Source organism: Lissotriton helveticus, chromosome 3_2, assembly GCF_964261635.1.
Source record: "Lissotriton helveticus chromosome 3_2, aLisHel1.1, whole genome shotgun sequence".
Taxonomy (NCBI): Eukaryota; Metazoa; Chordata; class Amphibia; order Caudata; family Salamandridae; genus Lissotriton; species Lissotriton helveticus.
This window is the reverse complement of record NC_136062.1, coordinates 440,120,133-440,147,794: the sequence shown is the minus strand read 5'-3', so window position 1 is coordinate 440,147,794 and position 27,662 is coordinate 440,120,133. Positions and strand designations below refer to the sequence as shown.

The 27,662-nt window shown below is 46.9% G+C and overlaps 1 protein-coding gene across 2 annotated transcripts in view; it reads right to left on the bottom strand.

Annotated features, from left to right (window-relative positions):
- The window catches only part of TTC17 (tetratricopeptide repeat domain 17), a 516,894-nt gene that overhangs the window by 426,719 nt on the left and 62,513 nt on the right, over positions 1-27,662 (bottom strand). For both annotated transcript variants that reach the window (XR_013609678.1, XM_078684342.1), the window contains exons 7-8: positions 25,009-25,156; positions 23,723-23,862 (exon numbers count right to left, since the gene is read on the bottom strand). Coding sequence is in view for 1 of the 2 variants with exons in the window: in XM_078684342.1 (XP_078540468.1) it covers positions 23,723-23,862; positions 25,009-25,156 (288 nt within the window). In the remaining variant the exon portion in view is untranslated. The remainder of the gene's footprint in view (positions 1-23,722; positions 23,863-25,008; positions 25,157-27,662) is intronic.

The window sequence follows — 27,662 nt, the reverse complement described above, 5'->3', positions numbered from 1 at the left end:
ATTTACACGTCTTCTACAGTCACCAATTCAGAAACGTCTCTTAACCAGGCCCTGTTTATGTGTGTGCAAGGGGTGGGGGGGGAGGGGGGGTGGGGGTGTCAGTTCAAATTTCCTACTCAGTTTCTTATGTTTGGAACAGGGGAGCAGGCCCAAAAACACCTATCGACTCTTGAGCGTCACATCCCACCCAGAGGCTCTATTCACATTCTGCAGGATTTCCTGCCAGTAAGGGGATAGGGACGGGCAACTTCATACCATATGGATAAAGTCAGCAGTCTGGGTCCCGCAACGTGTTCAGCGGGCCGGTCCGGTGGGATAAATAACATTCAAGATTTTGGAGTGAGGTACGTTTGGTGTATGTTATTATATTGCAACAGCTTGAATCTGGCACTGGACCGAACTGTCCGTACTCCTTTGTGAATTTTTCCCCTATCTCCAGGTGTTTAGGTCTTCCCCAGCAGCTCCTCCCATTTGGTCTTCTTGTTAAGTGTTGGTAGATCATCGTGCAGTGGCCTGTATATGTGAGAAGTCAGCCTGCGGCCTTGGATTATACCTAGTAGTGCCATCAGTGTTGGAATAGGGCAGTGTATAGGGAATGTCGGCCATAATTCATGGACTGTGGTTGAGATTTTAACATGTTTAAGGAATTATCCGGCACCAAGGCTTCTTCTCCTCCAATGAAATGTTGCCCTGGACAAAGGTAACCCATAATGCCACAGCCTCCATCCTTCCAGCTTTGAACTGACATGCAGTCAGAAATTTTTACCGTAGGGACCATCCATCATGGGGGCCCCTAAGAGCGGTTTCTCCCAATTGTCCTCTGGGTCACGCCATTGAACCGTGTGCTGCAATTGCGCAACCAAGCAACAGAGTTCCTGAGGTGGAACCTCGAGACCCCCCCACCCCCGGCTCTATCCTTCTCAGTGTAGCTAGCCCAACAAGCCTACATTCTTACCCCCAGAGTAACTCTACTGTAAAGCTATCCAGAGTGCAAAAGTATTATCTGGGGATAACTTACAGAGTACTGTGGAGGACATAGAGGCAAAGCAGCAATAGAATAATTTTTGCAATGGCTATTCTGTCCATAAGGGACAGAGGCTGAGCTTTCCAGAATCGGATAGATGCAAGAAGCCCTTCCTCCACCCTTCCAACGTTGAGCGCTAGGAATGTCAGGTATATATGTCAATAATATACCCAAATACCAGACATCGGATGCTGCCCAGGGGAACTCCACCTTGTGAAGCGTCTTGACTATGACCCCAACTAGCTTCCCCAGTGGGAACGATTTAGAATTATCTGGGAGCTAAGAGCTCTCCAAACTCATGCATAACATTTAATAGGATTGGCGCAGAGTATGTCGGTTATTATCTGAAAGTCGGGAGACCACATGATTAGTCTACCCCAGAGTTACCCGCCAGGGACTCATCGTCCTGCGCAGTCTCTCTGCCAGAGGCTCCATGGCTATGGCATGACAACTTCAGACTTGTCTCAATTCTCTTATGGTATCTGACAGAACATTTGTGCAGGGATAGATTATAAAGAAAGTGGAACCCGATGTACACCGGGGAGTGTTCACAATGGTTAAAAGACAAATGCAATAACGTTTTGATTTTTTTTTTTATAAAAGGAAGTTAACCCCCTATATGGGAAAACATGCTCTCGACTATGGGTACAGAATGTAAACAAGCATTTGCAATGCAATAGGTCTCGCAGTTGTATGAGTTTGAGCTATTGTCATTGTAAATGGCAATGCCTTTTATTTATGTGTTGGTTTTTAAAACATAAATAAAAGGCATTGTCATTTACAATGCCAATAGCTTTATCGCTCCCAAACGCGAGACCTATTGCATTGTAAATGCTTGTTTAGACTTATGGTGGCAGTTTAATTAGAGCAATAAATTGAAAAATATAAGAAGCGTACGAAAGCGCATTATAGAGAAAGGATAAATCAAACAGCCAACTAGCGGACGATGGAGTATCTCACTTTAGAGCTGAAAAGCAACATGGTATCAGAGCCACTGGAATTAGCCAGGATGAGAGGACTAAACTATGGAGCAGGTTTCATAACTGTATTATTTAGCATTTGTGGCATTTTTAACACTAATACAGTTTGAACATGTTCACCTCATCAGTACCAGTCCAACACAGGCATACAGCAATCAATTGAACTAAAAAACTATTTGCTTTCGTAAAGACCTGCCACTGTGTGGTAGCACGAGTTTGCAGCAAAATGTCCTGTTTTAGCTAGAAACGATGTTGAAGTCCGCAAGCCATGCATTCGACTGAATCAAATGGCGATAAGAGTACATTCATAATTATGCTGTTAACGCTGCAGCCTTAATAAGGCCACTGGTCTGGGCAATAAACCACACAGGAACACCAACGACTGTTGCAGATTGTCTTCCACTTGCTGACCACTCTCATGGCTAGTCATGGAATGGGTTTTCATCTGCATGACTCTTCCTCGTGTATCAGCGCCAGAAGAGCACACCAAGCTCCCCAGCAGCGATTCGAGGCAACCATTAAACACATGTAGACAGTGTGGAAGCAATGGCCAGTCACTTGCCAGTAATGCACACATTTTAGCATTTGTACTGTTCCCATTCCAAATACGCACGCCACTGAAACCCCTATCCTAATAAGCAAGTCTGTTAGCCCCCACAAAGGACTCATTAGCACGGTTGCAGAATAATATTTCTACATTTACACACAAACGGCAGACAGGGCTAACAGGATGCGAAATGCTTCCCCACCCTATCTCCTAACAAATTACTTAAAATACTAGGAACCAGCAAGATGCACACAAAAAATCGTTATGCTATCCGAGAAATTTTAAAAGCAGGATGAATCAGACCACAATTTACCAACCTTAAACTTTAATTTCATAGTCCCCCCCCCCCCTTTCACGGGGGTGTAGCTGCGACAGTTGTCTTAGTGATGTCTTATATCGCTTTTTATTTTTTGCTTCTTAAGAAAGGTATGCGATATCCCCTGATGTGTTCCGATAGTATTGTAGGTTTAATGAGAAGAAATACTGTTCAGACGAAAATGAATATGCTACTTACCAGTATGCATCTGTTCTTGGCATGTAGGGCTGCTAACATTCATATCTTAGCATTAGATCGCCGCCTAGTGTTGGGCTCGGATGATTGCACATTGTTGTCCTGGAAGAGTCTTCGAAGTATCCTGAGATAGGTGGCTCCTCCCCTGGACTACAGTGCGCATGGGCATCGGCTCCATCCCCAGATTGTTTTTCGCCATTGTGGCAGAAGATGGAGTGAAAAGTGTAAAGGATGTCCATGCTAATGAGTAAATACAATAGTATATCTGCAGCTGCGACAGGCACCGGGGAGGAGGGCGGGCGATATGAATGTTAGCAGCCCTACATGCCAAGAACAGATGCATACTGGTAAGTAGCATATTCAGTTCGAGGCATGTGGGCTGCTAAATTCATATCTTAGCATAGAATACATAGCAGTCCCTCCATCAGCGGCGGTTGCCCGTGCCAGCTGCAGAAACCTGAAAAAGTGTTTTGAGAACAGCCTGTCCTACAGCAGCTTGCTGTTTGGAATGCACATCAACACAGTAGTGTTTTGTGAAGGTGTGTGGTGTGACCCACGTGGCTGCTCTGCAAATGTCCTCTAAAGGAATGTTCCCCAGGAAAGCCATGGATGCCCCCAGTTTGCGTGTGGAGTGCGCTCTGGGGGGTATTGTTAAAGTGCGCTTTGCTTTTTGATAACATATCTGGATGCACTTAACAATCCACCTGGCTATCCCTGCCTTGGAGATTGGGTGGCCTTTGTGTTGTGGTGCGAAGGCAACAAAGAGTTGTTTTGTCTTTCGAAAGTGTTGTGTTCTGTCTATGTAGTACATCAACGCCCTTCGTACATCTAACGTATGGAGCATCCTTTCCGCCACCGTTTGCGGGTTTTGAAAGAATGCTGGTAAGTCAATGGTCTGGTTTAGATGAAACTGTGACACCACCTTAGGAAGGAATTTAGGGTTAGTGCGTAGCACTACCCTATTTGGGTGAATTTGAATGAATGGCTCTTGTATTGTGAGCGCTTGCAGCTCACTGACACGCCTCAGAGACGTAATAGCTATAAGGAAAGCCACTTTCCACGTAAGGAATTGGAGCTCACATGAGTGCAGTGGCTCAAATGGTGGTCCCATCAGTCTGGTGAGAACGACGTTGAGGTTCCACACCGGAGCTGGTGGTGTCCTTGGGGGAATGACTCTTTTCAGACCTTCAAGGAAGGCTTTAATGGCGGGCACTCTGAAGACAGAGAGGTGCTGCCTGTTCTGAAGATAAGCCACTATGGCGGATAGATGTATCCGAATGGAAGTGTACGCCAGATTGCACCTGTAGAGATGCAACAGATAGCAGATGATGTTGGGGATAGATGCATCTAGTGGGTTGATGTCATTAGATGTACAGTAGATGACAAAACGCTTCCACTTAGCAGCATAGCATGCTCTAGTAGTTGGTTTCCTCGCCTCCTTGATGATGCTCATGCATTCTGGAGGTAGGTTAAGGTACCCAAACTCTAGGACTTCAGGAGCCAGATCGCCAGGTTGAGCTGTTGCGGATCTGGATGCTGAATTTCTCCATGGTTCTGCGTCAAAAGACTGGGCGTGAGGCGCAGTCTTTGATGCGGTACTACTGAGAGTTCGAGGAACGTGGTGTACCAAGCCTGGCGCGCCCACGTTGGAGCAACTAGGATGAGGGTCATCTCGTGTTGCCTTAGCTTTCTTGCGACCAGCGGTATTAGGGGGGCTGGCGGAAAAGCGTACGCAAATTTGCCTGACCAGTTCATCCATATCGCATTTCCCTGCGACTGTGGGTGAGGGAACCTGGCGGCAAAGTGTTGGCATTTTGCGTTCTCTTTTGTGGCAAACAGGTCTATCTCCGGATGACCCCACTGCTGGAAGTACGGGTGGAGGACAGATGGGTGTAACTCCCACTCGTGCATTTGATGGCTGTACCTGCTGAGCAGATCCGCCATCTGATTGTCCTTCCCTGGGAGGTGTTCTGCCATGAGGAAAATGTTCCTCTGAATGGCCCACTTCCACATGCTCTGAGCCAGGTGAGACAGCTGTGGTGAGTGGGTGCCTCCCTGCTTTTGGATGTAGTACATCGCGGTCATGTTGTCCGTCCGGACTAGCACGACCTTGTTGCACAGATGTACAATGAAGGACTTGAGCGCCATGAAGATTGCCATCAGTTCCAGATAGTTGATGTGCATCTTCTGTTGTTGCGTTGTCCATAGTCCCTGCACCGTGAAGTCGAGCACATGAGCTCCCCATCCCTGGAGAGATGCGTCCGTTGTCAGGACAATCTGCGGCACAGGCTCTTGGAACAGTCGGCCCTTGCAAAGGTTGTGTGGAGTCCACCAATGCAGAGAGTCGTATGCCCGACTGGTAACCAACACTAGGTCTGTCAATTGGCCACGAGCCTGTGTCCACTGATTCGCTAAGCACTCCTGGAGCGGGCGCATGTGTAGACGTGCGTGAGGGACTATGAAGATGCAGGAGGCCATCATGCCTATCAACTGCATGAACACTCTCGCTGGCAGCGAGTGTTGTGGCCTGAACCTTTGGATCAGGGCCTGCATGCTGTCTATCCTGACTTGGTTTGGCTGAGCCATGGCCGTCAGGGTGTTGATCGTTGCACCTAGGAACTGCCGGACATGTGCCGGCTGAAGGTGCGATTTTGGGTAGTTTAGGGAGAAACCCAGATCGTGAAGAAGGTGAATTGTAGTTGACATGTCCGCGGCGCACTGCTGCTCTGACTTGGCTTGTACGAGCCAGTCGTCTAGGTAGGGGTAGACATGGATGTTCTGCCTCCTGAGGTGCGCCGCTACTGTCGCCAGACACTTGGTGAACACCCTCGGGGCTGTTGTGACTCCGAAGGGTAGGACCTTGAACTGGTAGTGTTTTCCTTGAATAGTGAACCTGAGGTATTTTCTGTGTGACGGGTGTAGTGGAATATGGAAATACGCATCCTTGAGATCCAAGGTTGCTAAGAAGTCCCCTTGGTTTAGCAAGGGAAGAATCTGTTGCAGCGTAAGCATGTGGAAATGTTCTGATAGTATGTACAGGTTGAGGGGGCGTAGATCTAGAATGGGTCTGAGAGATCCGTCCTTCTTTGGAATAAGGAAGTACAGGGAATATACCCCTGTTCCTTCCTCTCCCACCGGCACTTGCTCGATTGCTCCCTTTTGCAGCATCACCACTACTTCCTGCTGCAATAAGAGCAAGTGCTCTGCGGACATAGGCCTTTGCCTTGGCGGGATGTTGGGTGGAGTGGACTTTAATTCTAGGCAATAACCATACTGGACTAGTTGTCGCACCCACCTGTCTGTGGTGATGTTTTTCCAGACGGGCAGGAACTGCTGCAGTCTCCCCCCGACAGGTGTTAGGTGGTCGGGGGGCAGTGACAGAGAGTCACTGTTTGCTTGGAGTAGAGGAGCGGGGGTTGTTGTTTCCTCTGCCGCGACCTCTGTTGCTGTTATTCCTGTAACCTCCCTTGTTCTGTTTTGTGAAAGAGGATTGTGCCCCACCTTTCGAGAACTGGGATTGTTGACCCATTTGTCCTCTGGTGACCCCACGTGCGCCTGAGCGACGAAAATTGCTGCCACGAAACTGTTGTGACTGCAGGGCCCCCATGGATTTAGCAGTTTCCGTGTCCTTCTTTATTTTCTCTAGGGTGGTGTCAACATCTGGACCAAACAGACTATCAGGATTGACCGGCTGATTAAGAATTGTTGTCTGAATATCCGGTTTAAAGCCTGAGATGCGTAGCCACGCCTGTCGTCTTAGCATAACACTAGTGTTGACAGCCCTAGCAGCTGTATCTGCAGCGTCAAGCGCACACTTGATGGCTGCGTTTGAGATGAGCTTCCCCTCGTTAATGAGCAGTTGTGTGGCTTCCTGGAACTGTGGAGGCAGGTGTTGTACAACCTGTTCTAGGGTGTCGTAGTGCGCCCTATCGTAACGCGCCAGGAGCGCTTGTGTATTGGCGATGCGCCAAAAGTTTGCTGCCTGTGCAGCTACTCTTTTGCCCCCTGCCTCTAGCACTTTGGACTCTTTATCCGGGGGAGGAGCTTCACCCGTTGTCTGGGAGTTGGCACGTTTCCTGGCATTGGCAACCACAAGAGAGTCCAGTGGCAATTGTCCCCGGATGTAGGCGGGGTCCGCAGGTGCAGGCCTATACTTCTTTTCAATGCGAGGGTTGACCACTCTCGCTCTTGTAGGCTCCTTAAAAATGTCCCCAGCATGTTTGAGGACACCTTTTAGCATAGGAAGTGTTTTTACTGTCCTTTCAGAGATGGCAAAGGTGTCGAAAAGGAAGTCTTCCTCAACCGGGTCGGCATGCATGTCCACATCATGATTGGCTGCCGCCCTTTCAAGTAGTGCATGAAAGCCTGCTGAGTCCTCAGTCGGGGATGCACGTGCATTAAAGAGCTGCGGGTCCTGGCCCACACCTTGGGTGTTCTGGTCACCAGTGTCATCGTATGAATCCGGTTGTACATCAGGTTCATCGATAGGGAAATTGTACTGCTCATCCTCATCATACCCCTCACCCACAGAGTGCTCTGGGGAGGGAGTAGGGCTCCGTCTTGGAGGAGGCTGGATTGGTTCCGTGAGGCCTGAGGCGTCAAGGGGCACCCTCTTTTTCTTCAGTGGGATGATGTAGGAGTCCACTGGCTCCGAAGTGATTTTCCTTTTATAGAGGGTCAGCTTGCCTGTTGCAGCGTCGATGAAATGCTCTGAATCGTCTTCCGATTCGAGTACCCGACGTGGAAGAGGGTCAGCCGGCGAAGAAACTTGTTTCGGAGCCGATTTTGTTGAAAACGCTTTCGGCGCCTCCTTAGGTGGCAAGAGAAAGAGGAGTTTTCCAGAAGGCTTTGCCGGAGTGTCCTTTTGCGGCTGCGGCGATGGTATCGGAGCCGATGGGGCAAAGGCTTTCTCCCTGATTCTCTGCAGTGACTCCGCAATGAGGGACGGTTCACTCCCCGTGGGTTTCGTCGCCGACAAGGATGCTTTGATCGGTCCCTCGGATCCGACGTCTTTGTGGGCCTTGTGCGCTTTGGGCGCGGAACCCGTCTTCGGCACCGCCGATTCTTGAGGCTGGGGCGCAGACTTCTTGTGCGTAGCCTCTTTGGAGCCGACCTTGGCGGGCTTGGACGGCGTCGTAGCCGCTGTTCCGTGCCGACCATCTTTCTTGGAGGACCCCTCCTCGGGCGTCGGTTTCGATTTTGCAGCATCGGAATCGACAGACTTCTTCGGCTTCTGCGGACCGGAGGTCGACGGAGCCGATGGGGTGACGGGCACCGTTTTCTTCACCGGCACGGCAGCCATCTTCGGGACACTCGAGTCCTTAGGTTTCAGTTTCGTTTTCGGGTCGGCCATTTTAGGTGTCGTCGATCCCGACGGTTTCAGTTTCGGTTTCGAAACAGTGTGCCCAGCAAGTGAGTCCGTAGCCGGGCCTGAAGGCGGGGCTGTGGCTTGCGGCAACGGGTCCTGGGTAAGGCCGACAGGCGATCCCGTGTCCCGGTCGGTATCTTCGTAACCTTCGGGGCAGAGCTCGTCCCCCGAGCTGTCTGCCGCGGCCCCATAAATCTCATCGTCGTCTCCTACCTCTTCGACGTATTCGAGGTCTTGACCCGCGACTCCGTCGTCGTCTCCCGGATCCGCTTCGACCTCCGTCTCCGGTGGGGAGATTTGTAGATGGTGACCCTGGACCTCTTCGTCCTGGTCGCCGAAGATGTTCTCCGGATCCGGGGCCGCTTGCCTAGCTTCCAAGCGCACCGCGCGCCGAAGCTTGAGAGTTTTCTTTGATCGGAACTGTGCACAGGCCTTGCACTTTCCGTCGTCGTGGTCAGGCGAAAGGCACTTGTTACAGACGGGGTGTAGATCAATGTGTGGGTACTTGGACCCACAGAGCGGGCAGTACTTAAACGGGCTCCGCTCCATGTCCGAAAAGGCTTGCAGTCGTGTCGCGATGAGAAGGCCTCAAAGTTTAGAGAGCGAAGAAAACTCCGCTTATTCCGGCTCCAAGAGACGGAAGACTCGAGACCGTGCGCAGACAATACCGACGCAAGAAAATCGAGGCCTTTTGGCCGCTAAAAGTTAGTTTTACTTGGTTCCGACAGTAAGACGTCGAGACCACATCCGAACCCAATGGCGGAAAAAAACAATCTGGGGATGGAGCCGATGCCCATGCGCACTGTAGTCCAGGGGAGGAGCCACCTATCTCAGGATACTTCGAAGACTCTTCCAGGACAACAATGTGCAATCATCCGAGCCCAACACTAGGCGGCGATCTAATGCTAAGATATGAATTTAGCAGCCCACATGCCTCGAACATATTTAGTACGCGAGTTTGCTCTGGACAACCATAAGTAACACTGAAACAACAAGTTCCCGCTTCCCGCCGGGCCGCCGCGCTGCCTGCGACGACCCGGAAGCGGTTGGGCAGCCGGCCAATCGCAGCGCTGCCCCAACCGGAAGTCCCGCCCCCATCGCGGCGCGAGAGAGAAGCCACTGTCCGAGGAGCCCCGAGGGCTCCTGATCAAGTCCCGGTCCCGAGATGGGGGACCGGGTGAAGAGCGGCCGGGCGCATGAAGAAGGCGGGGCTCTCATGTGGTGAGAGAGCCCCGCAAAGCGCAACCGCCGCCCGAGAGGCACGCCGAGCACCGGCAGAACAGGTGAGTGTGTTGCGGAGGAGGAGGGGTGAGTGGGGGTGGGGTGTGCGCGTGTGTCTGTTGTAGTGTGTCTGTGCGTGCGTGTGTCTGTCTGCGCGTGTGTCTGTTAAAGGGGGGGTGCGTGTGTGTGTGTGTGTGTATGCAGTGTGTGTATGTGCGCATGCGTGCGGGAGCCTTTCTGTGCATGGGAATAGCAGGGACGGCGACGCGACGTGCGCGCTCACGAGATACAATCGCCAGGAGGACAAGCTCGTCACAGTCTGCTGTCTACATTCCCCGGAATCCCTGGAAAGTGGCGACACAAGTAGTCTCCCTAGACAGCAAAAGCTTCGCTTTTGCTTTCGTCTAGGCGAGACCTAAAAAGCATCAGCAAGTCATTTGAGCTTTTTCCTGCAAACATCTATGAGTCTTATTAAGAGGAAAATGAGGTTGGTCAGTATAGAGAAGAAGTACAATGAAACACTGGAGACCCCAGTACAAACTGCCAGACAACATATTGCCACTCTAACAGGTGCAGAGCACTGAATGCTAAAACGTGCCACTGCAAATCTTCAAAATGCACTTTTTTCCCCAGTCAGAAAGCATGCATTGTTTGATATTCATTTTCTTTTTAATGGCTACATCCCACATGCCTCTGGGTCTCAAAAAATCCATCCTTGAGAGAACAGCTATTTAATGATTTTATTTAGAGATGGATATGTTTTACTACAGCACAACCTACAACAAAGCCAACACAAAGGAGCACATTATCAAGCAATTTTTACATGGTCAAATATAACTGGCCTACAGTCATATACAATTCTTGTGAGAAAGTGCCATCTTTCTTGCATGGTATGCCCCCACTTTTTGCTGAATTGCTGTAATACTTTGACTGAGTGTGCCCTGGGCTCCTGCCAATCACGTTCCCAGGGCATGTGTTCCTTTCCTAAAACTGTATTGAAACCTGAACCCAATAGGCATCTCCGGCCACATGTCAGCCCCTGGTAAATGGTACCCTAGTTACCCAGGGCTCTGTGACCAGAGAAGGCCCCTAAGGGCTGCAGCACTTATTGTGCCACCCTTAGGGGTCCTGTACCCTGACACACACACTCTGCCTTTGCAGGCTGAGTGTCTTTGTGCAGAACAAAACAAAGAGTCGACCTGGCACACATCCCTGTGTTAATAACAAGAAATGTGTGTGGAGGGTCAAGGGGCATATTTATTGACCTGTCTGCTAACACCCCTAATCTGACTATGAAACATACAAAGAAGCAGATCAGGTCACACGGTGGCGCGTAACTGTACCAGCGACTGAGAAACAAGTAGAGTGCATGTGTGCATGAATGAGTGCCATTGGTAGTTATTGGCAACACATAGGCTTACACACCGGGGCACCGACGGATAGAGCGGGGCCTCCTAATCCCGAGCGGTTGCCGGGCGAGGTGAGGTCCTCACCCACACAAGGCTGGGAAGAAGACTTTCTTCTCCCACCAGTGGACACCTTACACCTTCGAATTTCTGGTAGATATATATCAGTTTCCTACCCAACACATTGTTTGTGGTTGTAGCTGCAGTAGCTCCCTTGTATCTATGGTCCTGAAGAAAGCCGGAACAATGTTCCTCAGGCTGAAACATGTCGACCGACCTGCACTGCGCCATTTGGTAGACTTTTCACCAGGCGTTTTTAAACAGTTGACACCTTTGTTTCTGTATGTACACTTTGTTGGAAATACGGTAGTCAATTTTATTTTTTACTCTTATCCCACTATCACCATTTAAGCACTGCACAGTATTTTGTCCACTTGATGGCAAACATGTAGCTAGATTATTGACATCCATTCCCACGACGGCACTACATGGCCATTTGTGGTATGGTATGATCAATGACTCCCACATGACGCAAACTCCACCAATGAGGGTGGTCTGATGGGATTCATTCTAGTTATGTGTTGCCAATAACTACCAATGGCACTCATTCATGCACACATGCACTCTACTTGTTTCTCAGTCGCTGGTACAGTTACGCGCCACCGTGTGACCTGATCTGCTTCTTTGTATGTTTCACACATCCCTGTGTGCCATGCCCACACCATACTGCCCTGGCATACCTCAGTAACCCCTCTAGCTGGGTGCCCTATGCCAGAGGTGTGGGTACAGGTGCATAAGCCATGTACCCCTAGAGTACCCAGGTCCATTTGATAGTGCCAAAGGTCACTGACAAAACCAGGAGGAACAAAACACCAACTCTTCATTATCTGTGATTAAATAACAATCATTTAAGGAAAAAATGACAACCAATTCTGTGATTATGCAGGGTAGAATACCTGCTTGATGGCTATTAAGAAGCCAGTTGGATTCAATATATTTTAAGAGTTGGGCAGGCACAGCTTTCTCTAGAATCTTTTGAAGAAAAGGGAACATTGAGATGGGGCAAAAGCAGCACAGTATTTAGGGGTCCAAAGAAGATTTTTTAAATGCAGCGTTATTATAGCAATCTTTCACAAAGAAGGTACATGTCCTATATTAAAAGTATTAATACAAATATTTGGGATTAAAGTAAGTTCTCAACGGGTGCCATTGTGTTAAGTTCCTTGGGATGTTTTGCAACCCTGATTGACCTTGGGAGTTGAATTTATAAGTGTTTGTACTATTCTGTGTGATTGAATTTTGTTTTTTATTTAAACCTACTGTTGGTTTGTATTGGATTGAGTGCGTTCTGGCCTTTGCCGTTGCATAAAATGTCAATACACCTGCACCATGATGGTTCTTATTGTAGAACTGTTGAGTGATTGTTATCAAGAGTAATTACATCAGTACCTGGTAGACCTAGTTCCACTGACCCCTCCATAGCTGGGGGAGAAGGCAGACGACTGGGTCAAAACAAGGATGACCAAAACTACACAGGTCGATGTGACCAAACAAAAGCGGCCTAAAAGACCCCTGTGAGAAAGTGTCTCTTTTGCATGGCTATCCCCCCACTTTTTGACTGGTTTTGAATTGGTTTCAAATGTAGTGCACAGGGTCCCTGTCAACCAGGTCCCCTGTGCCACTGCTGCTTCCCTAAATATAAATCCATAATTGGCACTTCTGCTCTCTGTAAGTCCCTAGTAAATGATACTCTGAGCTGAAGAGGGTCCCCTGGTCCCTTGCCGCTGCTCTTGCATCTTGAATGCCCCTGTGAGAGAGAAAACTAAAAAGTTGACATGGCACCCTGCCTGGGTGCCATGCCAACTAGCACTGCTTGAAGGCATAGGTAAGGCCCCCTCTAGCAGGCCTCACAGCCCGACGGCAGGGTGCACTACACCACAGGGGAGGGCATAGCTGCATGAGCAGATATCCCTCTACAATGTTGGGGCCCATTTCCTGATAAGGTCCGTTCCAGTGAAGCCATAGAGAGTACTAAGGCTGGAAACTTGACAACTTGAGTTCCACAGCACCACAATGGCTTAACTGAACACATGAGTACTCCTTTCAATAAATCGGTGAAAAGGGTGAGGTCCGCGGCTCCCACAGGACCGATTAGGAGAATGTACTCCTTTACACTGAGGCCACACACCTCAAACCTGGTGCCACTAGGAGAGTGGCAATGCCTCAGCAATATAGAGGATTTAAGCTCACATAGGCCCATAATATCCCACTAGCTGGGCATCTTGGCCAGAATAAAACATGGAGTAGGATGGTGAACCACTTCTATTGGCCAGGTGTATCCCAGAAAGTGAAGGAGTTTTGTAACACCGGTGCCACCTGTCAAGCCAGTGGTAAGACAGGCGGCCACACTAATGGCCTCTTAGTTGCTTTTCCAGTGGTTGGGGTTCCCTTGAAAGGGTAGAGATTGACATTGCCAGTCCCCTTGACCCTCAAACAACCTCAGGAAACAGATTTATACTGGTAGTAGTGGATCATGCTACCAGGTACCCTGATGCAATTCCACTCCAAGGACTACTACTGCTCTAGTAGCTAGGGCCCGCATTAGTATCTTTACCAGAGTAGGTCTTCCAAAGGAGGTGGTGTCAGACAGAAGTACAAACTTCATGTCAAGTTACCTGAAACATACGTAGGCTGAATGTGGAGTGACTTACAAGCGCAATGCCACATATTATCCACAAACAAATGGTCTTGTTAAGAGATTCAACAACACCAAGAAAGGAATGATTGGTGGACTCTCTGAAAAACTCAGGAGATGGGATGTCTTACTACCATGCCTGCTTTTAACCTACATATAAGTGCCGCATAAGGGAGTGGGGTTTTCCCCCTTTTGAACTTATGTTTGGTCATCCTGTAAGAGGACCCTTGTGTCTTGTAAAGGAAGGATGGGAGAGACCCCTCAAAGAGCGTAGATAGGACATTGTGGTTTATATGCTTGGCCTTATTTCCAGAATGGTTGAGTAAATTAAAAAAGCAAATAAAAAACCGTAAGGCCAGCCAAGAGCTCCAGAAGCTCTAGTATGACCAAAAGGATGCAGAGGTGGAGTTCCAACCAGGACAGCAGGAGTCGGTTTTGGAGCTTGTGGCTCCTAGGGATCTCCAGGGTTCTTCCCTATCCTAGAAAGAAAGGGGAGGTCACCTATCTGGTGGACCTTAGCAGCTGCAGGAACCGAAAGAGGGTTATCCATTTTAAATGCATTAAACCCTATTATGACAGGGCTGACCTGACTGTGCTGGTTGTCACAGGAAGTAGAGTGTGAGCCTCTCTGTGACCTCCTCTCGAACAACCCTAAAGTTGTGCCAGTGGACGGAGTTCTACATCAGTATGCTGAGCTCTTCTCTTTGATACCTGGTCAGACCACCTGGTGTATACATGATGGGGGCACTGGGGGCAGCCTACCTGTCAAAAACAAAATGTACACATAGACTGCTCATGTCAAAAAGAGCTTCAAAACGGAAGTAAGCAAGATGCTGGAATTAGGAGTCATTTTAACCCTCCGAGACCCGCTTGACCAGCCCAGCTGGCTTAGTCCCCAAACCTCACAACCAGAGTGAAAAGAAAGAGTTGAGGTTGTGTGTGGACTATAGTTGTCTCAATGCTGTGACCAAGACTGATGCACACCCAATTCCTAGGCCTGATGAATTAATTGACAGGTTAGGGCCAGCCAAATATCTCAGTACATTTTACCTGGCATCAGGGTACGGGCAGATCGGTCTGACCCCGGGAGAAAAAGAGAAATCAGCATTCTCTACCCCCAGATGGGCATTATCAGTTTACTGTAATGCCCTTTGGACTAAAGAATTCCCCTGCCACCTTCCACACTTTGGTGAATAAAGTCCTTGCTGGGCTGGAGACCTTTAGTGAAGCTTAACTTGATGATATCGCGGTCTTTAGCTCCTCCTGGCAGGATAACCTGAACCACCTTAGCAAGGTCCTGGAGGCTCTGAGAAGTGCAGGCCTCCCTATTAAGGCAAGTAAGTGCTAGAAAGGGCAGGGCACGGTTGTATACTTGGGCCACCTTGTAACTAGAGGCCAGGATCAATCCCTACAACACAAGATCCAGACAATTCTGGACTAGGTACCTCCAACTACCCAGACTCAAGTCCGGGCCTTCCTTGCTTGAATAGGTACTACGGAAGGCTCGAGAGGGGCTATGGGTCCGTTGTGACCCCCCTCACAGAACTGACCTCCAAGAAGGTGCCGAAAAAAGTAAAATGGACAACGGGGTGTCAAAAGGCTCCTGACACCCTGAAGGAAGCATTGTGTGCTCAGCACCCATTCTAAAAGCTCCAGATTATGCCAGGCAGTTCATAGTGCAGACAGATGCCTATGAACATGGGTTGGGGTTGGTCCTATCCCAAATAAATGAAGATGGCCATGACCAACCTGTTGCTTTCATTAGCAGGAGGTTACTCCCCAGAGACCAGAGTTAGAGTGCCACTGAGAGGGAAGCCTTTGCTGTGGGATGGGCCCTGAAGAAGATGAAGCCATACATGTATGGCTCTCACTTCCTTGTGCAAACTGACCACAGGCCTCTCAGATCACAAATGAAAGGAGAAAATCACAAACTGTTAAAGTGGTCCATATTCCTACACAAATGGAACACAGACCTGGGACTGACCATGCCAATGCAGATGGCCTTTCAAGATTCTTAGAAGATGAAGACTCTCTTGGGAAAGGTTAGTTTCATCCTTTTGTTTGGCTGGGTTATGTAAGAGGGTGCTCCTTTTTGACATTGCGCCCCCCCCCCCATTTTGCCTAGTAAATTTTGGTTTTATTTATTTTATTCATAAAGTTTTATATAGCGCGAACTTGATCCCGAAGGATATCAGAGCGCTTTACAATTTGAGGCAAAGGTAACAAATCAGAACATTAGTCTAACATTGGGAATCTAACGGGCATTGAACATATGCATTCATTCCGTGAGTAGTACTGCCGCATCCCTACCTGCAATATATAGGATTTTACGTTATTAATTGCTAAATCTCAAGCCCCCATGAATGTTTTAAGAGGCGTCAAGCAAGGATTGAAGACCCCTTGCAATTCTGGCTAGAAGGATAGCATCGTCCGCATATAGTAGAACGCGAAGCCCCAGTCGCCCTACATACGGAAAATCTGCCCATGTCTCTGCTAAAACTCTATCCAGATCGTTTATATAGAGGTTGAACAAAAATGGGGCCAAAATACAGCCTTGCCGTACCCCCCCCCTTCCAATGTCGAAATCCCTAGAGACACGAAGATCCTGAGAGATTCTAACGTTGGCCTTAGTGGCCCTGTGCAGATTATGTGATTTTGACTGAAAGTGCACTGGGTCCCTGCCAACAAGGTTTCCAGTGCCAGAGCTCTTTCCCACAACTGTACATTGTTCTCATAGTTGGCATTACCTTTATCACACTCTGTAAGTCCCTAATAAATGGTACCCTGGTATATTGTGAAAAGGGTCCAGGGGTTCCCTTATAAGTGGACAGGGCTTGCTTTACAATGCTAAAGTGCTCTATTAGGGGGTAGTGTGGTCGACCAACCTTAGGCTTAAGACAGAGTAGTGCAAGACATTTACAAATACACACAATGATTAATAAATGACACCATGACTCAAGAACGAGATCCACAACAATTTATAAAGTTAGGAATTAGAGAAACAATCGTTTCAGGTAAGTAGGTGTTCAAATATAAATTACTTTCACTAAAAAAAGTGTACACAGTATAATTTATAAGTTCTGCAATGTATTCCTATGTGAGAAAAAGCAAGTTCTGCAAACAGGTAGAGTACATTGACTTACAGGACCAATCTCCAGGAGTTAAGGTGAGTGGTGGGCAAGGTCTAAGTCAGCACTAGCAGAACACCACCAGCAGCACTAGGGCAGCCAGGCGCGGAAGTGCAAAACAGAGTTGGGTGCCCAATGTTATCCTATGGAGAAGGGTCGTGGTAAAAAGAGGCTGCAGGAGGGAACTGGGAGACAAATCAGATGAAACCGAGCGGCTTCAGTTCTTGCGATGCTGATGGGTGTGGGGGAAACCTTTGGTCCTCTTCCCCTTTGGCGAGTGCCTGGGTGCAGAAGGTCTATGGGGTGTTGGGTTTCTCCGTTCTGCAACACTCGCAGTGGAGGGGGCCTGCCAACAGAGGCTACAGTTGATGTTGGAGAGTCACTTCACAGTGGACTTGTTGCCTTGAGGGCTTGGGGAACACTAACACCGTTATCCCACTTTGACATGGGCTGAGGAGCTCGGGTGAAGTGGTGCTTGGCAGTAATGGGTTTTGGAGGAGGGCGGGGTCCTCTAGATCCTTTTTATTGCTGTCTCCAAGATGCAGGGGACAGTTCAGATCTCTCTCTGGAAGTCGTGGACCCTTGGCGAACACTAGGAGTTCTCCCGGGTTTTGGGGACTCAGCAGCTGCAGGACAAGTCAACTTTTGGTGCAATAGGCGAAGTGAGCAGGCAGGCTGGCAGGGTTGGCACCAAGTCAGTTGCTGGGTCTTCTGTTCTTGCGGTGTGACTCATTGTCTGTCTTCTTTCTTCAGGCCATCAGGATCTGCTCCTTTGGTTTCAACGGCTACCCTAAAAACTCAATTTAAGGGCGCTGGGAGGTGGCTGGAGTGTAGGGTACTGGCCAATAGGCTACTGACCATTGGGGCCACTATGCCCCCTATATGCCATTTCCTGTTGGAAGTCGGCGTAACCCTGTTCTAGAATTCCTAAATATGCCATCACAAAGATGGTTACTACTGAAAAATCGCATTCCCTCAGTTTATCTCACTTTAGGTGTGGTACTAGCCTGGGGGTGTCACACCGACTAGCTAATTTTCACACCTGTCCAGGTGCCAAGGGGGCTCTGGACAAAGGAGGTCGGCTGGAGGGGGTGTGACACCTTCTTCCTGGACAGGCTTTTGTTGTGGGTTTCCTAAGAGTAAAAGGCTTTCACCCTGTGAGGTCAAAACTAGTGTTCATCGGTGCCCAGCACATGTTTTCTACAGTTGGGTCGAACATTGGCTTTTTGAGGAGTGGGACCATCATCACATGCTTCTACAGCTGGGGAAACCTAACCCACAGCTAAGGAGTTGTTTAGTACCTCGCTAAGCAAAGGTAGGACATGGAAGGGGGAAACTGGGTCAATTAGAGAACCTGACTTGACAGACTGAAGTAGTGGGGACAGCTCCTCGAGTTCAAACGGGTTAAAGTGGAGTAGTAGAGAGCGGTCATCTGAAGGGTCAAACCAGGTGTTTAGGCAGGAAGAGTCTCTGGACTTCACAGGGAAGGAGGCATGTATATTTGCAACCATATTCAGGAACTTGGCTGGGGCATTGTATCCATCCTCTGATGGCAAAGTGGCAGTTGATACTTGGGTCAAAGAGGAGACTGACTTAACAATGGCAAAGAGTTCTGGGCAGACTGAAATTTACTAGAGTAGTTGCTGCACCGGTATCGTCTAATGCGACCGTGGTACACTTTGAGAGCAGTCAAGTAGTTTGCGGCAGGCATATTCCTACCCTCTTATTGCCATCTGAGAATACAGCTTGTAAATCGCTCACTATAGTAGAAGTCGTGGACAAGTGTCAGTCACGGAATGTACCAATGAAAAAACCTGGCAGTCACGTTAGGAGTCAATAGAGCGTACAACATTGTATTTACCTCTGTGTGATTTAACTAAACGTTAATATGCCCAAAGGTTCATATTCCATAATTTGAATGCATCTCTTGCTTACATTCCAGTGAGTAATAGCTGGCATTTAATGTTAAATCCAGCTATTGCTTTTTACACATGATCCAAATTCATGATGGGGATAATATAGTCTATCTAAACGTTTTTACAACTTTGGATCAAGGACATTGATGTGTTTGTGTGAGTGGTAGAGCTGTAGTGTGGGGTGTATAATGATCAGCAGCTGGGACATATCACATAATGGTGGGCAGAAAGCTATGAACTGCCTTTTTTTCCTGTGGGTGGAAGAGTGCTGCAGAAGCATGAGTGATAGCAAAGGCTTCACTTATACTAGGTCAAATGACAAAATGTACTGCTCACTGATAGTGCCAGAATTAGGTGATGTGGTCACGGTGCAAAAGAAGCAAAGAAGTAGACATTAAACACATCAAGAGTTGTAGTGTAATATCGCGAGTGTCAGATGGGTAAGAGGTAAGGGAACTTTGCACACGAGTGTGTCACCATGTGATGTGAGACAATAGAAGGATTCAATTAGAGCTGATGTGGGGTGTGCGGCACACCGTTGAATTGAATTACGTTGAGTAAGTATACTTCAAGTAGCTTTTTTGGGTGCCTCCGGGTATGACCCCCCCTCTGACCCTGGGGGATTGAGAATTATAATAACTCGAGGTGCAGTGTCAACCAAATGGCACTGTGCCCTGCAGGCACTCCTTATTGAGACGCTGTCTCTGGCGGTACTAACAATGTAATCCGTTTTTTGTGCGAAATAATGTAATCAGCAACCATTCATAGTTGATCAAAAAGGAATGTATTTATTCCAAACATAGTTGAATTACTTCTTTGTGACATTCAAATTCGTTGCATAAGTATTCAGTTTTCAATATAGTGGAAATATCGCTTCTTCAATTGATATCAACTCAAATTGCGATGTGTACATCCCTATGTATTTCGGGACCCATGCCCTTCAACTCAAATTGCGATGTGTACATCCCTATGTATTTCGGGACCCATGCCCTTCATCAGGGTACAAATGTACAATCACATATGGGTCAAAATATTGATGTTTCCTCCAGCGCGTAACGCCATTAGCGGCAACCGAATTCATGAAGGGTGAAGGGTGTTTGAAAAGCAAGCTGTCGGTCGGATGAGACACATTATTAGTCAGGGCAGAAAAGGCAGGGGAGCCAAGCAAATCCAATGGAATATAATGTTGAATTTGGTGCATTGCTGCCTCAGAGGTGAAAGCTATAAATGAGGGAAAAATAAAGCAAATACAAAGGTACTGTGGCAGAGATTGAGCTGTTGCAGCTTAAGTGAGAAGTACAAAGAACTAAACTACATTCTACAATTTGCAGAGACCTGTTGTGGGTCAATAGAGATTAGCATGCATGTAAAAGAAATCAAACGGCTGAAAATGTTTTTTGCAAGTGTACTCCATAGATTCACTGAAGGTGATAATTTCAATATGGTCAATCATATTTGATATTGATTTGAAGTTTTATAAAGCGCACTGGGACCCCCAGGGATGTAAAGGTACCGAGAGAAATCAGAGTAGAAATAATAGATGAAGTAGTCTTGAGAAAAAAGAAAAGTTTTAATTTTCTTTCCAAAGGCCAAAAAGCAGGGTTTACTACAAAGATTAAGGGGCAGAGCATTCCAGAGTCTAGGGCCAAAACAGGAGAAAGCTGAACCTGCAACACCAAATTTACAGAACTTGAGAACTGAACAGATGCTCTCTTTGAAGCGTACACTACGGATCAAACAATATCCCTGAAGTTTGTGTTAGATGTAAATAGCACTGGTGCCAGAAAAAGCTTGGCAAATAAAGCAAAGGGCATTCTATCTGATGTACTCGCTAAATGAATGCGCAACCAGTGAAGGTCAACATGATTGAAGAGACAGATGAGGGAGTAAATGGGTGGTGCATTTTGAACTATCTGAAGTTGCTTAATAAGGTAACGAGATTAATCAAATCTTCTCATATTCAGAAAGGCCCAACAGGCCTGGCTTGTCCCTAAATAGCTACTCAGGAGTAGTGATATTTTTACACAAGGCACTTGAGCACTAAGCTGGCCATTTCTGACTGAATGTTAATGCTATCCTACACTTCTTATGAAATACATTTCCACAAATGAAGGCTGAAGGGATATCGTGTGATGTGCAATATTTAAATTATGCACCTCTAAAAATGAATCCTTCCTGGACAATTCTCATGTTAAAAAATCACTAAACAAGTCCTACTAAGGTCTAAAAATAGTAGTGATGACAGATTATGGCCTGCTGGCAATGCATAATGCAGAGTGTAGGAAGCTGGCTCTATATATGGTATGCCGCCAGGTGATTATACCGTGCACAGAGTCCAGGGGTTCCCCAAAAGTGTACAGGACTCAAAGGAAAACCCAAAGTGCTCTAGTATTGTGGGCGAGCAGCCTAAGACCTAAAACAGAGGAGTGTAAGGCATCTGTTGCACAACATTGACCAATAAGGGACACAAAAGGAGATCCACATCTATTTTCATAAAAATATGCTTTGTTTGTGTTTTATTTTAAGACCATGGTCTATGCAATAAGGTAAGTAAGTTTTGCAGGAAAAATACTTGACTGTTAAAAGTTTTCAGAGAGTTCAATGTTATCCTATGGAGGAAAACAATAATGTGGTTATACAGGTAAGCACGCAACTTACAGTTCCAATCTGTGGGACTTAACCCCTTCGACGCTCATGACGAGCTCAGCTCGTCATGGAGTTTCCATTTATTTCAATGGAAGTTACATGGGAGAATATCAGGTACCTTAGCATCCAAGTGGTTAAAGTCAGTTAGGGTCAGTTGAGGACCAAAATTGCACCACCAGCGGCACAGGGACGGCCGGGTGCAGAGGTCAAAATCAGCGTACATCCTAGTGCATTGCAATGGAGACTAGGGGTGCTCAAACCCACACTGCTAGCAGGTAGGTAAATTGGTGGTGGGGCCAAGCTTTGGGGGGGTGGAGACCAGCACAGGGGGACGGGGGCACAAAGCAACACCAAACATACACCAGCAGCGACACGGGTTACCAGGTGCAGGGTGCAAATTCTGCATCGGGCAACCAATGCTTTTCTATGGAGTACTTGCCTCAGACAAACAGGCTGTAGGTGCCACACATGCGGTTGTAGGAGGGAGACCAACAGCAGCAGAGGCAAGTAGAGATGTAGGTGGTCAGAGGGGCACAGTCGATTCAGCTCACCAAGTCCCAGGAGCTTTGGGTGCAGGGATGCCTTAAGACGTCAGAGCCTTCTTACCCGAGTCAGTCGCAGTCATATGGAGACTCTGGATTCAGGCTGGATTTGAGGTAAGGATCGCTGGGGAACCTGTTCTGGGTCAGTGAGCCACCTAGACACGGGCCATAGGCGTCTGGTGCAGAGTGGTCAGGACTTGCAGTTTCAGCTGGCACTAGGGTCCTTGGTGTTGGATTCCTGGCGTCAGATCCGCTGTCCTCTGGAGTTCCGGTCTTTGTTTAAGTTGATGCAGTCTTCCCCTGGTTTCTGGAAGTCACTGACTGCAGGCCAGGCGGATTCTTCTAGCAGGGTCTTTGGAGCTGGAGACAGGCCGGTAGGTATGGGGCCTAGTCAGTGGTCATCTTCAGGCTTCGCTGTACAGCAACTTCTTTGTCCTTCTTAGGTCGCAGGTAACTCGTTTCAAGGTTAGAGGGAAACTCTAAATACTAGATTTAGGGGCACATTAAGGGAGGGTGACTATCCCCTCTATTACGCCACTCTCCTGTGGGAGTGAGGGGGCATAGTCCTAGCCCTAATGGGCAGAGTTCCTTCATCTTCAAGATGGAGGGGACTGAAAAGTGTGCTTAACTTTGCCTCCTATACTGAGGGGTGGAATTGGCAAAGGTGGCACACCCCCCAGTCTAAGTTTTCCTAACGATTTTTCCGCCCAAAGTGGGGGTGTAAACCAGGGGCAGCCATCTACTGCAAGCAGCAGCAGAGGATGGGTCACATTACAAAAGCGGCAGGCCTTTGAAGCTTCGCCTTCGAGCACTCTGCCCATCCTGGGGGAGGAGGTGCGAAAACTCCATCCAGGATGTCCATTGTTTCTGGTCCGGGAGAGCAGAGGATCTCCACCCAGAGGTCCAGAAACAGGTGTGTGTGTGGCTGGCTGCCTAAAGCAAGTCAGTGTCCACACCAGGGTCGGTAGGTTTTCACGAGGCACCTCTGAGGTGCCTTCTGGGTACATGGTTTAAGGCATTTCACACTGGCAGCAGGGGGGGTAAATGGAGTTGTTTGCTACCTAACACTCCTAGCTTCAGTGAAGCCATTATGGTGCTGAGGAACTATTGTTGGCGAATTTCCAGCCCATGTACTCCTTATTGCTTCCCTTGCACTTGTAATATTTAAGAACATACAAGGCATATCTACACGTGGAGATATGCCCTCAGCTGTGGTAGAGTGCACCCTACCTTAGAGCCTGCAAGCCCTGCTAGAGGAGTAACTTACCTATACCTTGAGGCAGTGGTGGGTGGCATGGCACCCAGGAAGGGTGCCATGTCGACTTTGTCGTTTTTTCAGGGCATGCAAACTGCAAGGGACCATCTTTAGCTTCCAGGCCCAAGGTACCAAGGATACCGCTTACTAGGGACTTACAGGGGCAGAAGTACCAATTGTGGATATGTTTATAAGGAAGAAGCACTGGCACAGGTAACCTGGTTGGCAGGGACCCTGTGCACTACAGTCGAAACCACATCAATGTCCAGTCAAAAAGTGGGGGCTCACCATGTCAAAAGAGGCACTTTCTCACACAGAGTCTAATGATAAATTCAGCCCGCCAAGCTTCCAAACGAACACATGTTTATGCTTCACAAGACTTGCAATTACAGTTGAAACTCCAAGGTCACAGTGAAGAGAGAAGCTTTAAGACTACCAAGGCTTTGTGGCATGTTACAAGCCACTCACCAGGTAGATGCTTACCTGTGCTGAGCTTCAAGTTTCTGCTCTAATTTCTGCTGACACAGAACAGCGTGCTTCCTCTTCAGAGCTTGCTCAAAGCCCGGCTTGGCCTGTAGAGCATGATCATAGCACAAAACAGAGTGGTTGTACTCGCCAAGCATCTAGGGAACCAAAATAAGAAAAGTAAGACAGGCCCATGGTGAGCTAAAGTGAGCCTTGTGTACCATTAGATTATTGTAAGAGGCATTTTTTGTGTTTAAGAAACCAGTCCATGTTAAATAATAAAGCAATCTGTGTACTCAAGATATAGTGTTAGTTTCAGTGAACAACCATCTATTGCTGTAATGTACCCAGATCCAGCTCTCAGCAAACTCACAGAAAAGCCCTTTTAAATTTAAATGGCATCGGGTTTCTATTGTGAATTTAGCTACATGAGCAGTAGCAATGCAGAGCTCAGCCTGCACTTTGTTAAAAATCACATTAACCCATCTTTCAAGTAGCCTGAAACATACCATGGCCATTCCATGCTACCAACTGACTGGAGGATTATTTCTCCAATCTTACCACGTCAAGTGATGGTAACAGCCTTGGGCTGGTATTCCCTGCACACAAAATCAGACTTGAGAACTGCATGAATGGGTTTTCCAAACAAGTTTTGCCACATTTTCATGGGATACCAGCACCTAGAGCAGTCTGTTTTCTTTATCGGTCAAAAGTTTGGAAAGTGACCTGTTAATTATTTTGGGGCCAAAAGTTAAAGGAGATTTGGGATGCAACACAAAGCGAACATTGGAAAGATAAATTGAGTTTGTCAGTTGTTTCTCTGCAAGAGGGGGTAGAAAGGAAGCACTATGTTTTATAACAGATGGTTGCCAGTATCCCTTTCAGTGATTTCTAAACTTTACAGTAAAGGGAATGAGTGGAGGAAAAAGGATGTACCCATGCCTTTGTAACATGGTAGGCATTTTTCTAAAAGAGGTTTATTTTAGATAAGAGACGCTTTGGTTCCGCCATAATCATCTATGACTTATAGTCTTAGAGGGGTTTCTTTAGCCACATGCCTTTTAAACAGGAGTTGCGCTCTGGAAGTAGAACCATCTACAGTCCGGTGACTTAAAGAAGCAAACCCTACTCTACTCTAGGTCAGACTAGTTAGTTGCATTGTTACCAAGTTACTGATCTGTGCATTGGGGAGACAAGAATCTATTAGACACCTTGGGCAATCTACAAAATAGTTATTAAACATATGTTCCTTTCATTAAGAAGATAATAGCATTGGTCTTAAATTTTCATTAAGTCATACTCACTGCATAAATGTTCCCCAGTGTGTAGTGACTTGACAAAAAGTCTCCAGACACATCCAGGGCAGCATGCACCAGAATTGCAGCATCAGCCGAAAAGTGAGCCCGGTGCAAAATATTTGCCAGGTTGATTAGTGCAACATCTTTACTGTGCCTTGCAAGAGGAAAAAGAGATAGGATTATAGATATGCTGCAAAGCTTACTGAAATCAGTCTGCAAACTTAAACTAAGCAGGAAGCATTTATTCAACTCACATTTATTCACATTGTATTCTTCAGTCAGAACACTGTCCTGAACTATTAGTGATCACAAATGTAAAACCTACATAAATAAATTCTCACCCACTCCCAATTATAGCTTATGGAGAACATTAACACTTCAATTACATGTACATTCCTCTCGTGGACAGATTCAGAAACGTTTTTGTACACAAAAGTCAAAATATTGCACTATAGAAAAAAAACATCTGCAAAGGAAAATTAGGCAAATTAGGGAATTTACCTCAAAGGCAGATTTAGAACTAGGGCAAGTTTGTCAGTGTTCCTGTAAGGCCCCCTATAAACGTGTACAGCTGTATATTCGCAAACCTCTTCCTGGTAGATTCACAGTTTGAAAAAGCCTGCAAACTTACTCCACTTAAGGACATGGGTGTGTGCATTTTACATTGACACAAGGTAAGGCCCACAACCATATTTAATGGAATTATTCTGGAGGGGGGGGGGGGGATCGTTCAAGGCGCAAACAAACATTTAGAACACATTTCAGTATGCAGAAATGTCCTCCTAGGTTGAAATTCCACATGTATCTATGTTTCACCTACGAATTTGCCTTTTGCAGTGCCCAATTCGTGAATAGAGCATGGAAGTGGAAAGTTCTTTCATGAGTGATGCTTCCCGTTATGCGAGTTGGAAGATCGATTGGGTGGGGACTTTCGTGTCAAAACTTGAAAGCTGAATCGTATGGCGTTTTGTGTACAATTGTTGGAAAGTTCTGGTGGTCCCAGTAATGACCTACAGTGAAGTGTAGTGCTCCATGAAAAAGTCTTTTAGGCTTTACTAAAGACTGTTTGAGAGGAATAGTTCCACCGATGTTCCAACTTTGTTGGCCTAAATCCTTCCATTTGTCTTGTGGCTAAATATTGTCTTGGAGACCAAATTGTTGATGCCTCACCTAATGGATGATGTGGTGCAGTGGATATTGAAACTAGTACAGATTTTTCTGAATTCCATTTCTTAATCTATGTGGATCCAGTGCAGTACTTTCAAAGCAGAATTTTATTTCTTCTGGTTCATACAATATCTTTCACCTTGATTTTGAATTCTCTGGCGCTTTCTTTTTTCCCCTTCGGTCTCCTACCGACATTATGTAGCAGTAAGACAGTATTGAACCAAGACTACAGGGAGTTTAATGCGACGATTTACTTGCATGAAGAGAAACTAGCCTGCCCATCATCTCAAGATGGTATTTTTTAATGAATACAGAGGTCTGACTTGCAAAGTAGAGTGTTCTTGATCTAAACAGGTCTCCAAGAATTTACAAAAGAGGAGAAAAGGGTTTCACCCATCATTTTCCAGGGGCTTTGGAGCATTAGGCGCCCCCTAGCCCCCTACACTCTTTGCCAGCATGTTCTATTGTCCACTTTGGGCACAGATGGATATTTCTGCATTCAGCAGTACAAGTCTTGGGCCCAGTAGCTCATCATTTATCCCAGAAAGGGAGTTATGTATTGTAAGCCTTTAACTAGGACTGAAGCGGGTGCTGCACAATTACCTGAGCCATGGTTCTCATGCACATATTAAACCACAACACCAAACCTTAAAGGAATACCAGCTTTAGATGATGGAAACAACTTCTGATATTAGCTCAGGGAGGATCAAAGTTACTATAGAACAGTGACTAATACGTCATCCATTTGTACTACATGAATGCTTATTTTTAGGCATGCTAATAGTTAAGTGTTCCACCATTTAATACCATTTTCTATTCTTCTATCCCAGGATGTTCTGCTCTGTAACTCCATCTACTGTGTTCTGATGTTCATCCACAAGTTTGAGTTTAGGTGTGACAGAAGTCTGATCTCATTTTGTTTTATGAACAATCGCATGCTGCAAACCTACCAACTAGAGCTTTTCTTTACTACAACAATATCACTATGTGACAGTTTAACAGTGGAGAAATGGCCCTAAACACAAATAGTCCAAACAGTATTTACATCAATTACCATGCCAAAATGTCATTTCCATCACATCATAAATGGCTTATCGGAATTCAAAGGCATTTCAAACGTCTCAACAATCTGCTGTCAGAATTCAGAAGCACACATATTTTACCAGGATTTCTCTTTCAAATGTAGTCTTTTTTATGCTGTGTCCCTTCGCAGCTATATTTTATGCTAGATTCCCTTCTCAGTGTTTGTATTCTGTATTTATGTTGAGTCAGGTCTCTGTGCCCTAAATAATACTCATTTTCTTAGCTGTCGCTCAACCGTTATCTTCAAGGTTTCTTTTCACAACTGATGCGGAGGTCTCTCCCTCTCAAACTCACTCTCTCTCTGTCTCACAGGCATTTCTCGGTCATCTTTCTTGTTTACTACAGCTGTAGTCACTGTATATTTTTCTAAAATGTCCCTACATTTCCAAAAACTGATCAACCCATCACAC